The 12811-nt window shown below is 42.2% G+C and overlaps 1 protein-coding gene across 1 annotated transcript; it reads left to right on the plus strand.

Moving 5' to 3' along the window:
* Positions 1-2460: 2460 nt before the first annotated feature.
* LOC132005828 (zinc finger protein 679-like) lies at positions 2461-3331 on the plus strand. The gene is made up of 3 exons (XM_059383346.1): positions 2461-2466; positions 2620-2746; positions 3222-3331. Exons 1-3 carry the CDS (start codon positions 2461-2463, stop codon positions 3329-3331), a joined length of 243 nt encoding a protein of 80 aa, XP_059239329.1.
* The last annotated feature ends 9480 nt before the right edge of the window (positions 3332-12811 follow it).

The following is a 12811-nucleotide window of genomic DNA, read 5'->3' on the forward strand; positions in this document are numbered from 1 at the left end:
ATAAATAAACAGGATGGATAAGAGATCCAGAATCACTCAGAGAGTTCACAGGTTAATCCCAGGGAGTGAGTCTTGCCCCTTAAAATGTGAAAAACAGGAGCGCCTGGTTGGCTCAGTGGGTTAAGCATTGTGCTCTTGATTTTCTGGCCAGGTGGTGATGAACCTGGTGGTTCTCTGCTTAGTGTTCATGGGGGTGTGCAGGGAGTGTAAGATCATCACTGTTTCTTTGAATGTGCTTGTACAACTTTTGCAAGATTTCTCTGGTGCTAATGAGTTCTGTATTAATTGTAGCTGTATTAACTGTAGGCAGTCACAAGATCTAACCGGAATGCAGCAGTTTGCCCTTATGTGATGGTTCTAGAACCATCCATAGAGACCATAGAGACCATAGATAGGTCAGACTTCTGGGCTCCAGGTGAACATTTTTTGCTTCTATCCCTCATCCTAGTAGACTCAAAAATAAGAGCTGTTCCCTTTCTGTCATTCTGTGTGTTTGTGTTGACATTGTGAATAAAAGACAAAAATCATCATGGGCAAAAAGATTTATGTATCGTATCATTGAAAATGTTTCTTAAAGTAGTCATCATGACAAGTTTCTATTCTGTCACTTTTCCTTTGGGGGTAACCACTTTCTAAATCTCTGGGTGTGTCCTTGAATGTACAATGGCAGATCCGTGCTGGGTGAATCAGTTCTTGTTTCCCTTCTCAGGTTTGACCCCTGCTATGAACACTGCTTTAGGGTCTCTCTGCATAATGACCTCTCTGTCATTTTAGAGTGACTCTAAGTCAGAACACCTTGGTGAAGACTTGATTGTTTCCATGTCACTAGATGTTTGACAAAATATTCCTATAAAAATAGAATAATTTATTTATTCTCTGAGATGGTTATCACCCATTTCCCCTTAATTTATGAACAAGTGTTAGGAGTGCTCTAGAAACTAGGAAATGGTGAGAAAGGATTGTTGTTGTCTTTCTTGCTTTGCCAGTAGAATCTATAATTGGTATAAAACCCACTCAGGCATGCTTGGGTGGCTCAGTCGGTGAACTGTCCGACTTTGGCTTGGGTCATGGTGCCACGAGTCCTGGGATGGAGCCCTGTGTTGGGTTCCCTGCTCAGGTGGGAGTCTGTTTATCCCATTCCCTTTGCTACTGGCCCCCTATTCCCCCCCCCCCCCCCCAGCCTTGTTCTTGTGTGAGTGCACTGTCTCTCTCAAATTAAAAAAAAAAAAAAAAAAGAAAATCAGTTTAAACAGAGAAACACACATTTCTGTTCCATGTCCTCCAAGAATTCCTCCTTGGAGTTCCACCTCTTTGTTATTCCAAAATGTATCCCTTGGCGGTTGGGCTATTGCTCTCTTAGAAATGCAGACTCACATCCCAACCCAGTCCTCCAGAACAGAATTTGCATGTATGTAAGATCTCCCCTGCCCTCTTAGAATTTAATAAGTACATTTGTAACCCACTAAAACATCCCACCTAAGAAGCAGACACTACTTACACTCTATGATGTTAACACGGTATAAAAAATGTGTATGCTTGCATTGATGCCTTTGTTTAACAGGTTATTTTGGATGAACACACAGTATTTATACTGATTTTGTGGATCCTGTGTCATCCTCTTACCTCAAAGCCAGAGAATACATTAGTGCCTGTTACTGGGTTAATAATTATCTTCCTATACAAAGGAAAATAGTCTCTAAAGGCAGAGCAAGTTGTCCTAATAAAATGGGACTAACATGAGTTCACTTGTTGGTGAGTCACAGAAAGTACACAGGGATGGGGTGATGGTGGTCACACAGTGGAAACTTGATTTGCCTTAAAAAAAAAAAAAGGCGGGGTGCGTCACAGGGAATAAGTTCCAAATAAGACACTGACAGAGCAAGGGGGACGGATTTCCTGTTACTTGGGGTTAGGGTGGATGTTCAGAAAGTGGAGTCTGGTCTTGTGAAGAGCTGGGCAAAAGGTGACACAAGAGTCTCAAGAAAAAAACTTCTCAGGACTCTGGGGGGCTCAGTCATTAAGCATCTGCCTTCATCTCGGGTCACGATCCCAGGGTCCTGGGATTGAGACCCACATCGGGCTCCCTGCTCCATGGGGAGCCTGGTTCTCCCTCTCCCACTCCCCCTGCCTGTGTTCCCTCTCTCGCTGTATCTCTCTGTCAAATAAATAAAATCTTAAAGAAGAAAAACAGAAACCACTTCTGTACATTCTCTGTATGTTGTGTACATGATCTTTGAGTTCCTTTTTGGGTAGAGATTTTAATACTAAAATAAAGGGAACTGTATAGATCATTCCATGGGTTACTTCTTGGTGCATCTGCTTAGGTGTGAGTCTGGGGATAAGCTCAAATTGGGCCAACCTAAGCTCTTCCTCTGGACAGTTCGTACTTTTGCTGGATAGTTTCCATTTCTTTTGCAGGAGACTGGGGGTTTTGAAGGAGGTAAAATATAAGGTGGAAACATGAAGGTAAGTAAAATATGGGACAGAGATTAGAGGGTACAAACAGGTAACTGGAGAAGGTCAGGTCTTGGGTCTGGCTGGTGACATTAATTCCGATCATCTTGGGGACCATCATGAACTCTGCCAGTGGCCACATGGTGACTGTGGTATTTATTGCAGGGACAGCTGACCTTCAGGGATGTGGCCATAGAATTCTCTGAGGAGGAGTGGGGATGCCTAACCCACACTCAGCAGCAACTGTACAGGGATGTGATGTTAGAGAATTACAGACACCTTGTCTTCTTGGGTGAAAATAAATCTTTCCAGATTTCCAAACCCCACTCTGGGTTTTGTTCCTTCCTGTGAAAACTGTGTCTTGGAAGATTCCCGTGTGAGTGACTGGAATTCAGATCCAGGCAAAAAGGGAAATAAGTTGGGATTTGTAGATGGATAGAGAAATCTTCATGATGTGTCCTTTTCAGCTCTAGCTTCCCCTTCTTCATCACTTCTGTAGACTCCTGGTCATTCTAAACACTGAGTGGCATAAAATGGTGCTGCCCGTCTTCTACTCCAGTTTCCACCCACTGTTGTATAGGTGGTACCGGGAAGTGGAGGTCAGGACATGAACGTTGGAAGTACCTCCTGTATGTTCTAAAGAATCTGTTGGACAACAGGATGTGAGAAATGTTTTTCTAGAATTGTGCAGTTTCCTCTCTTCTCTACCAAGCACAACTGTGATTGAAAGAATCTCTAGGGATACTCTCTTTTTTAATAAAAAACAGGCCTCATTATACCCAAGCCAGACTTTGTCTCCTTTTTAGAACAAAAGAAGCAGTTCTGGGATGTGATAAGAAAGAAGACAGTAGTCATCCATCCAGGTCGGTGGGAATGAATGAAGCGGGTGACAGAGGTGACGTCCCAATGTGAAGGAGGATGATGGACCTTAAAGTGTGGTTTGAGTAGATTTCCTTGAATGGAGATTTGTTTAGAAAGCCTGGTGGTGCTGGTGTCCTTGTCACTGAGGGACATCTGCTATCCAAGATTATCAGGCTGTTACATTCTCTAGGGATTCTCCTTCAGCTCGAGTGCTGGTCCACCACATCCACAGTGAGGCCAGGTAACTGCCCTGAGAGTGGGAGGGCCTCCATGACCTCCATTGCCATGACGGACCAAGGGAAGTACCTTATTTGCAAAAACCTTAGTGTTGAGCCCTTTGTAAGTTCTGTTTTGCTACCTGTGAGATGCATGTGAGGGTAGTGGTGGGCATAATGGGATTTGGTGCAGAAATGCTGAGAGGAGAGCACTGGAGACAGACGTCCCGTGTTTTCAGATTTATGCTTTCCAATGTGACAGAGGCTTTCATCTGAATTATACAAAATTGAGACTCAGTAGCATTTTCAGATCAGAAAGTACCTACCTGAAATGACAAGGTCTAGTCCTTTACTCCCCTTCAAAAGTTGGTTTTACTTCATATGAACTTGATCATGGTATCTTCCCTGCAAGGTAAGTTTTGTATGAACTAATAGTAGAAATTTTTCCACTCTGTATTCCATTCCTCAGTGGTGAAGTAATATATCTGTTTGTTTCCTAGAATTCATACCTAAATAATGCCAAGGGGGGGGGGCAGAACATTTGGAACTCAACATTTGTTGCCTATAATACAGTCTCAGATGTGCCTTATTAATAATTGCATCATTTCATAATTTCATTTTATATAAAGTTATTGTGACTTTGCCATGTTTGTTTTTATTTTTTAATTACTTGTAGTTGAGATTCATTTCTGGTTTTTTTTTTTTTTAAGACTTTATTTATTTATTTGGCAGACAGAGATCAGAGAGGCAGAGAGAGAGAGGAGGAAGCAGGCTCCATGCCTAGTAGAGAGCCCGATGCAGGGCTCAATTCCATGACCCTGGGATTGTGATCTGAGCCAAAGGCTGAGGCTTAACACACTGAACCACCCAGGCGCCCTGAGATTCCTTTCTGATGTTTCTTTAGATCCCAAATCCTGATAGGATGTGGACATGTGCTTTATAAGAAGTGAGGTAGATAATTAGTACAGTCCCCATGTTTAAGAAAAACTTCTGTTTATGAATGTAGTTTTACAGCAGGGAAGGTCAGTCATTAGATTTTTGTTCTGCTCTCCTCAAAATAAACATGAATTCATCCAAATACTTATGTAAAGGCTTTGTCAGTGTATTTTAGAGTGTTGGTGGTATTGTTCATCTGGAAATGAAAGGATTTTGCTTGCTTTTCTACAGAATGAATTATACATTCTGCATCAAAAAAGGGCTCTATTAATAACATGATACATTTTTAATGTCTTATAAGTCCTTATTGGTAAAATTTTTCATTAGATGTTTTTCTGGTTGATATTAATGACTATTCATTGCAATTTGACTGTCCATGAAGACATGCCAATAATTCCAGTGCTTGTTTTTTATGGGGTCACAGTCACAGTTTAAAAATACGGTTACATGGTGGTTTTCCTTTTAAATAGCTCATCCTTTTTTATGTAAAATGTTTTGGATTAAATTTGGACTTACTCTGGTTTTGCAATTCCATGATCATGTGCTTCTTTTTGTCTTGGGCTTCCCATATCACAAAGTCATTTGGGTTTCCTTTTTACCCATGTGTTTTATTATAGGGTGACAATTTTTAACTCCATAGATTTTAAGACAATGTGAGTTTTCCTCAAATTTAAATTACTTTTAGGCTTTTTGTCAATAAAATTATGTATGTGCTGGTCTGTATCAATATCATGCATACATACAATGTTACTCCTCTTATGTAGTTGGTTGTTCAGTGGTCAGTGTATGTTGTATCATGTCTATGGAGTTGTCATAATAATAGAATTCTTTTCATCATCTATTGGTGAATTTATATTTTCCTTGCATGAGAGAAACACTTTCTTGAACTGAAAGTAATTTTTTAAAAGATTTTATTTATTTATTTGACCATGAGAGAGAGATCACAAGTAGGGAGAGAGGCAGGCATAGAGAGAGAGAGGGAAGCAGTCTCCCCGCTGAACAGAGAGCCCGATGTAGGGCTGGATCCCAAGACCCTGAGATCACCACCCCTGTCAAAAGCAGAGGGTTGACCCACTGAGCCACTCAGGTTTCCTAAAGAAAGATTTTCGAGTAACAGCACCAACTAAGAGGAAGCACATGTATGTGTGTCTCGCAACTGTGTCTTCAAAAGGAAAAGGAATATTGGTTTCGAGGAGCACATTTCCAGGTTTCAAAATTGATGATTTCCTAGTAAGCAAAAGTATTGTATATTCATGTTAGGAATAGTACGGAACTTTTAAAATTTCCTAAATCTCGAGTATCTTGGTTTGAGACTCTCCGCATGTAAATCCTATCTTGTGTACCTGGGTGTTAACTCATGCAGGATCCACTCTGCTTCTCTTCTCCCAATCTGCATAATCTTAAAATCTCAAGGATTTTAAGAACAGTTTGCATGAAATGACTTGGTGTTCAGAATTTAATGTGCACAAGGGAGTAATTCTCCAGGAGCACATTACATTCCATGTAGTTTAATTGATATCATTCATTCTTTCGTTTGTGATTGGAGAAGTAAGATTTCTTGAGTTGCTATTCTTTTCCTTTCTTGGAAGTGACATCATCGAGGCTGCTCACTTCACTGTAACAGTTTGATTAGGTGAAAACGTAGAGACTTCAGGATGCCTGGGTGGCTCAGTGGGTTAAACCTCTGCCTTCCACTCAGATCATGATCCCAGGGTTCCAAGATCGAGTCCCGTATCGGGCTCCTTGCTCAGCAGGGAGCCTGCTTCTCCCTCTACCTGTCACTCCCTCTGCTTGTGCTCTCATCCTCTCCTTATCTCTCTGTTAAATAAATGAATAAAGTCTTTAAAAAATGGGGAAAAAAAAGGAGTGATGATGTTGCTCAGGGTAAGAGATGAAATACGTCTAGGCTAGAGCTTTGGCTTAAATTCTTCATGTGGGAGAGGACCCTTGAAGAAGGCTGTGCTACTGACTGAATTTAGAAATGTAGATTTTTCTTGTTTCCTTTCCAAATCATCTCCAGTTCTCCTGTCTCCTTATCTCCATTCAGGTCATGTGTAGGCAACAGAGCTGACCTTCCTTTCTGTCCTATGGAGGGCCCATTGTCACTGCTCTTTCCTCCCCCAAGTCACACAGGCTCTTATAGCTCCTTAGAAGGACCATGGAATTTTCTAGTTTATTAGTAAATCATTGGTAACAAGATAATTTGAGACCATATCTGAGATTTAAATATATTGTCATTACCACTTCATTGGAAGCTTTGGAAAACACCATCAGTGGGCCACAGGATTGATTTAGACACTTGGCACTGAGAGAGTTGTAAGGACAGATAAAACATGATGATGACCTAGTTTGGGAGAAAGATAAGTCCTATAGAACAACACCAAATATGGAGAATTCTTGATGTGGGCAAGTTCTGTAAGGAGCTCCCTTTGGTCACTGCAAGGCCTTAGGAAGCTACTTATGGTGAGCAAATGTGACAGAGATGGGGACTTAAGAATGGTGGGGATTTTCTAGGATTCAGAGAATAAGAAGCTTTCTTTACGGATTCATAAATTTCTTGGTGATAATGGAATCATCAGCAGTGACCATTTCTGCTTCAGACAGCCTACCCTGTTTGGGGGCTAGCTGTCCCTGTGTTGTTTCACAGCCCATGCTGTCCCTACAGTCCTCCTAACCTGAGTGGAAAGAGGACTTGCATTAGTTGTAGAAACTAATCAGATTAAGTACATGTTATCCTCACATTTAACATTGGATCAATTGAGGGATAATAATGCATTTTTCAATACCTGTTACTTTGTGGTCAGGTCTACCATGAAAAGACTGATGTGTGGAGCACCTGGGTGGCTCAGTGGGTGAAGCCTCTGCCTTTGGCTCAGGTCATGTTCTCAGGGTCCTGGGATGGATCCCCACATTGGGCTCCCTGCTCGGCAGGGAGCCTGCAACCCCCTCTCTCTCTGCCTGCCTCTCTACCTACTTGTGGTCTCTCTCTCTGTCAAATAAATAAATAAAATCTTTTTTAAAAAGTTGAAAAAAATAAAAAAGAAAAGAAAAGACTGATATGTATGCATAGAAAAGAAGATGTATATTTTGTGTTAGGTATACAGTGAGTAGATAGGTGCTCAGGCCTGATAGAATGGCTCAGACACACTAGAGTGCACTCTCATCTTTTATTTCTCCTCTGTGATATGGTCCTCCCTAGACATTCTGTTCATACTAGCTCTCTTATGGCCCCAAGATACCTGCTCCCCCCCACCACACACACACACCAAGCATCAGTCCATGTTGAAGGCAGCAAAGGAGACAGTGTAAGTCTGGTTCCACTTAAGAAATTTGAATTGATGCCTCTTCGTGTTCATTCAGGGAAGGCCATCCTCCCCAAGGCCTACTCCACCATGCCGTGGACCAGAACTCTGTCATAGGAGCCAGTATAAGTAAAAATGTGGACGTGTAGCACATGTGGACATAGAGATGTTTGCAAATGGCTCTTGTTCTGTAAACTGGTTCACAGCATCTGAGAGAAAGGGAATCATATTTTGCACTGAAACTGTTTTTTAAAAAGATGCTAACATTTAGAGTATCCTTAATCTTAATGCTCAGGGATTTTATGCTGCATGCACATTGAATGTTGATGAGCTCCTTAAGCCTGCAATTATTTATGGTCTAACAGTAAAAATCATCATCGATAGATTGACAGTGAAAATGCTGTATGCCATCCCAATGTAATACAAGACGTATCGATGTCTCGTGAGCATTTCATTACTTAGTTGATAAAATATTTACATAAGTGCCCCTTCATTTTAATTATGTTGCCTTTATACAAGAATGGGACCAGAGGTGTGTTTGGGGTGATCCCAGAAAGCTCAAGGAGAGTATTGAGAGAAAGCAGAGATGGAAAAGAAGGAAGCCAAGATAGTCTTTGTTAGAGTCAGATTAATTTATAAAAAAAGAAAACGTGTGTTGTGTATGTTGTGTGTGAGTTGTCTAAGTGTATGTCACAACAGTAGCATGATCACAAGCATAGAGGGATTCTGAGAGTGACTTATCTGTGGATAACTCTGGGATGACCCATGACATTTCCTTCAGGGGTAATCAGATTTTGCCTGCATCAGAATCACCAGGACAGTTGGAAATCTTGGATTGCTTTGCCTATTCCTATATTACCATATCAATAAGTCTGGGGTGTACTCCTGAATTTCTTTTCTTAGGCATTCTCAGGTCCCTGTCTAGGGAACAAATGCTGAGAACCAGTGAGTGTCTGGGGACACATTTAGAGCTCACTTCTTCAGGAAGGGTATTAGCCTATGCAAAATGTAGTCAGGGGACAGGTCCATAATCCTGGTTCTCCAGGTGTGAAAGTGGACTCCTGTGTGTTCTGGGCCTTCCCTGTGTTTTGACCTTGGACACCTGACCTCTGTGTCTGGTTCTTAAGTAGTCAGCCAGAAAGCCACTCAGGCTACATGAGTGTGGTTTGAGCTGGAATTTTCACTTTGAAGTCCCAGTTCACAGAGTTTGTTCCATGTGAGGGCTTCTGGTTCAACCACTGAGTGTGAAAGATGAAAAAGAATGCAAGCACAGGTCACCTTCTGGAAAAGCATTGGACTGGGGTGCCTCATGTTGATGTGCAGGGTATCCAGGGTCAAACCCTGAGTCTACAAATATTGAGACATTCACTCAACCTTCTTGTACCTAAACCATTTCTGCCAGTAAAAGGACAATAACATTAGCACTAACATACAGAATTAAGGATATTAAATACATTAAAATAGATAAAGCATCTGGCATTTGGGTGGCTCAGTGGGGTAAGCCTGTGTCTACAGCTCAGGTAATGATCTCAGGGCCTTGGATCAAGCCTGACATTGAGCTCTCTGCTCAGCAGGGGGCCTGGTTCCCGCCCCCCTCCCTCCATGCCTGCCTCTGCCTACTTGTGATCTCTCTCTCTGTATCAAATAAATAAATAAGATTTTAAAAGTATAGATAAAACATCAGTAACCATGGGACATACATTGTAGGTATTATGCAGAGGAATATGTGAGACTAAAGTGAATATTTTAGATTTTCTTTTTCATTGAAAAAGGTAGCCCAGCAGTCCTGTTCCATGTAGAACGCTCTCCATTTGAATGTAGCTTTTGAACCTCGAAAGAAAGCTGAGTAGCCTGCATGTGTGTGAAAACTGCAGTGGTCTGTCTGCTCCAGATGGTCCCTGGAATCCTGCGGAATTGCTCACGCTGCTATCTGTACCTTTCCCTTTACTGGAATGGAATGAAGGCACCTTTGAGAGGTTTTAGTCTCAGTCATCTGAATGTAGCCAACTGTTTGTCATTTGTTCTAGAGGTATCCCAGGGACCGTGGCAACTTCTAGTTTAAACATTTGCAGTAATTTGGTTTCTAATGTTATTTTCTGTGTTCCCAGAGGGTCAGACATGTACCCATTGGCAACTGTGGGCCCCTGAGCATTTTCCAAGCCAGCGCTGGCAAGTCCCTGTTCGGTGGATCCCCAGGTTACTTACAGACATTGGCAGAACTGAAGCTCATTCTCTGTTGCAGAAAGAGTACAGTAGGCTGGGCTCTGAGACCACCCCAGTTCACTGTTCAACACAAGTTCACTGTTCATCCTGCAGAGAAACGTTATGCTCCACACTTGGGCCATGCTACTGGCTCGCTGCTCTCCTCAGTAGCCATATGACATGGGCTCTGTGCTCGCCCAGGGCCTATGTTCAGGCATCCTGGTATGGTAGCAGCGGAAGCTATGGTCAGCAGTGGAAAGTGACTGCCTGCTTGCAGGCCTGCCCAGATAGAGGGATAGAATGTCCTTAATACTCTAGTGCAGTGTGTTGGCAGTGACCAAACACAAGCCTAGCTGGTGACAAACCTTGACCAGGTAGTTCTATCTGGCTCTGAACATGAGCAGGGTCCCTGGGGTCTCTCAGTGTGACTGCAGGGCGGGCATGGTCTAGTCTGGCAGTCTTCCAAGATCTGATTGCCTTTTTATTTTTTTAAGGTTTAATTTATTTATTTGTCAGAAGGAGCACAGGTGGGAGGAGCTAGGCAGAGGGAGAGGGAGAAGCAGGCTTCCCACTGAGCAGGAAGCCTGAGACAGGGCTCCATCCCAGGACCCCGGGATCATGACCTGATCCAAATGAAGGCAGACACTTAACTGACTGAGCCCGAGGTGCCCTTGATCACTGGTGGCTGTAGCCCTGCCCCCCTTGCCCGTGTCTGTGGTCCTCTGGTCCAGCACCAGATTCCTCCCAGGATTCCCCATGAGGTGAGATCTCAGCGGGCCACCCAGAAAGGGGTCTGCCATTTGGGCAATGCTGGATGCCCACGGGGGGTTGTTCTTGGTGGAGCAATTGTAGTTTGTTTTGGTCCTTCATGGTAGGGCTCTGCTGGTCCTAGGGAGGTGCCTTGTGATCAAAGTGAAATCGCTCCTCTTACTTTTCTAAGGACCCTCTTGGTCTCTGGGGTTCAGGGCCTGCTTTGGCCTGACCCCTGAGTACTGAGAGTTGCCATGGAGGTCTGATGCAGACAGGTGTTAGTTTGATGCCGTCATTTCTCTGTGATGGATGGTTTTGTGTTTCAAGCTAAACGTATTTCTCTATATGCCAGTGTTTATGTGTGTATATTTTTACCCAACTACTCCTTTGATTTCTCTCCAATTTTTGTGTATCTCTAGAGAGACACAAAGCCTGCTGTGGGGCTCAGTCCCAAAACCCTTATATCATGACCTGAGCCAAAGTAGACTCTTACCCAACTGAGTCACTGATGCAGTCCCACCCATAATTTTTATTTTATTTTATTTTTTATTTTTATTTTATTCATTCATTCGTTCATTCATTCATTCATCCATCCATCATTTATTTGTTCATTTATTTATGGAATTTAGAACTGTGGCATTGAAAATATGGGCATCAGTTGCACACCTGTGAGTAATATAGAAACTTAGACCCAACCCAGAAATCGAAATCAGAATATAAATTTTAACAAGGCCTCAGTTGATTGTCATACACAGTAACATTGGAGAAATACATGTCTAGATCATCTACACTCTTCCCTTATTCTATGCTTATCTTTATGTCTGTAGTATATTATTTTGATAACTGTGACTTTACAGTATGCCTTAAATCACGATGTGTGCTGTTCATTTTCGAAATTATTCTGGGTATGTGTTATCTTGTGACATCCATGTAAAGTTAGGATGCATTTTGTTCTTTCTGCAAAAATAGCATTGGGAATTTGATAGAGAGTACATTAAATCTGCAGGTCAATTGAAGTTTTATTGATAGGTCAGTAGTATTAAGTATTTGAGTGAAAGAACATTGATGTGTTTCCACTTATTTCTTCTTTCAATTCCTGCAAACTATTTGTAGTTTTCATTGTTCCAGATTTGATATCATTATGTTGAATTATAAGCATTTTATCTGGGGGGATGTTCCTCTAAATGTATTATGTCTTAACTTTTGGAATTCTTTTTTTATGTAAAAACAACAAATTTTTTATGTGTTGGGTTTGTATTCTTCAGTGTTGTAATTTTTTTTTTTTTTTTAGTTTTCACAGGTTTCTTTTTATTTTTTTAAAGATCTTATTTATTTATTTGACAGAGAGAGATCACAAGTAGGCAAAGATGCAGGCAGAGAGAGAGGGGGAAGCAAGCTCCCTACTGAGCAGAGAGCCCAATGCAGTGCTCAGTTCCAGGACCCTGGGATCATGACCTGAGCCAAAGGCTCAGAGGCTTTAAGTCACTGAACCACCCAGGCACCCCTTTTCACAGGTTTCTAACAAAAAAGATTCCCAGGAGAGGAAAATGGCCTTGGAATAGGGGGCTCTAGACACATCACATCTCAGGAACACAATTAAATATGTTCCAAATCACCCTCAGTACTCCAGAAATGGCCAAGAAGACTGACAGATCATACTCCCCAAGTTACAGGAAAGAAGAGGCCACATCATAGATGGCAGAAAGTTTGGAGACATGGTTGAGGGAGGGAAGAATTATAGTGTTGTGGAAGGCAGGGATCCCTGGTTGTGGGAAAAGTGGCATGACCGAGGGAACGCACAAGGAGAATGTTTCTCCAAAGCCCCTGGCTTGGAAAACAAGTGGGTTGAATTTCATGAGTTCTTGGAACTAGCAGGTGATAAAGCCTAGAATTTTAAAGGTCAGCAGGCTTGGCTGGGATAGAGCCAAGAAGGTGCTGTGCTACTCCTGGAGAGAAGGAAGGCAAGCAACCTGGGTACAGACAACCTGGCAATGGTGATTAGAGGAATGACTGGGGGACACAGTGGGAAGAGTATTCCCTAGTCTAGGAGTGTTTCCCTGTGAGGAAACATTCAGTGGGATATGTGTCTAA

The sequence above is a fragment of the Mustela nigripes genome, chromosome 17 (genome assembly GCF_022355385.1).
Source record: "Mustela nigripes isolate SB6536 chromosome 17, MUSNIG.SB6536, whole genome shotgun sequence".
NCBI classification, from domain to species: Eukaryota; Metazoa; Chordata; class Mammalia; order Carnivora; family Mustelidae; genus Mustela; species Mustela nigripes.

Coding starts and splice junctions, on each gene's coding strand:
- LOC132005828 (XM_059383346.1), top strand. Junction 2,747..3,221: donor CAGACACCTTGTCTTCTTGG/GTGAAAATAAAT, acceptor AATAAAAAACAG/GCCTCATTATACCCAAGCCA.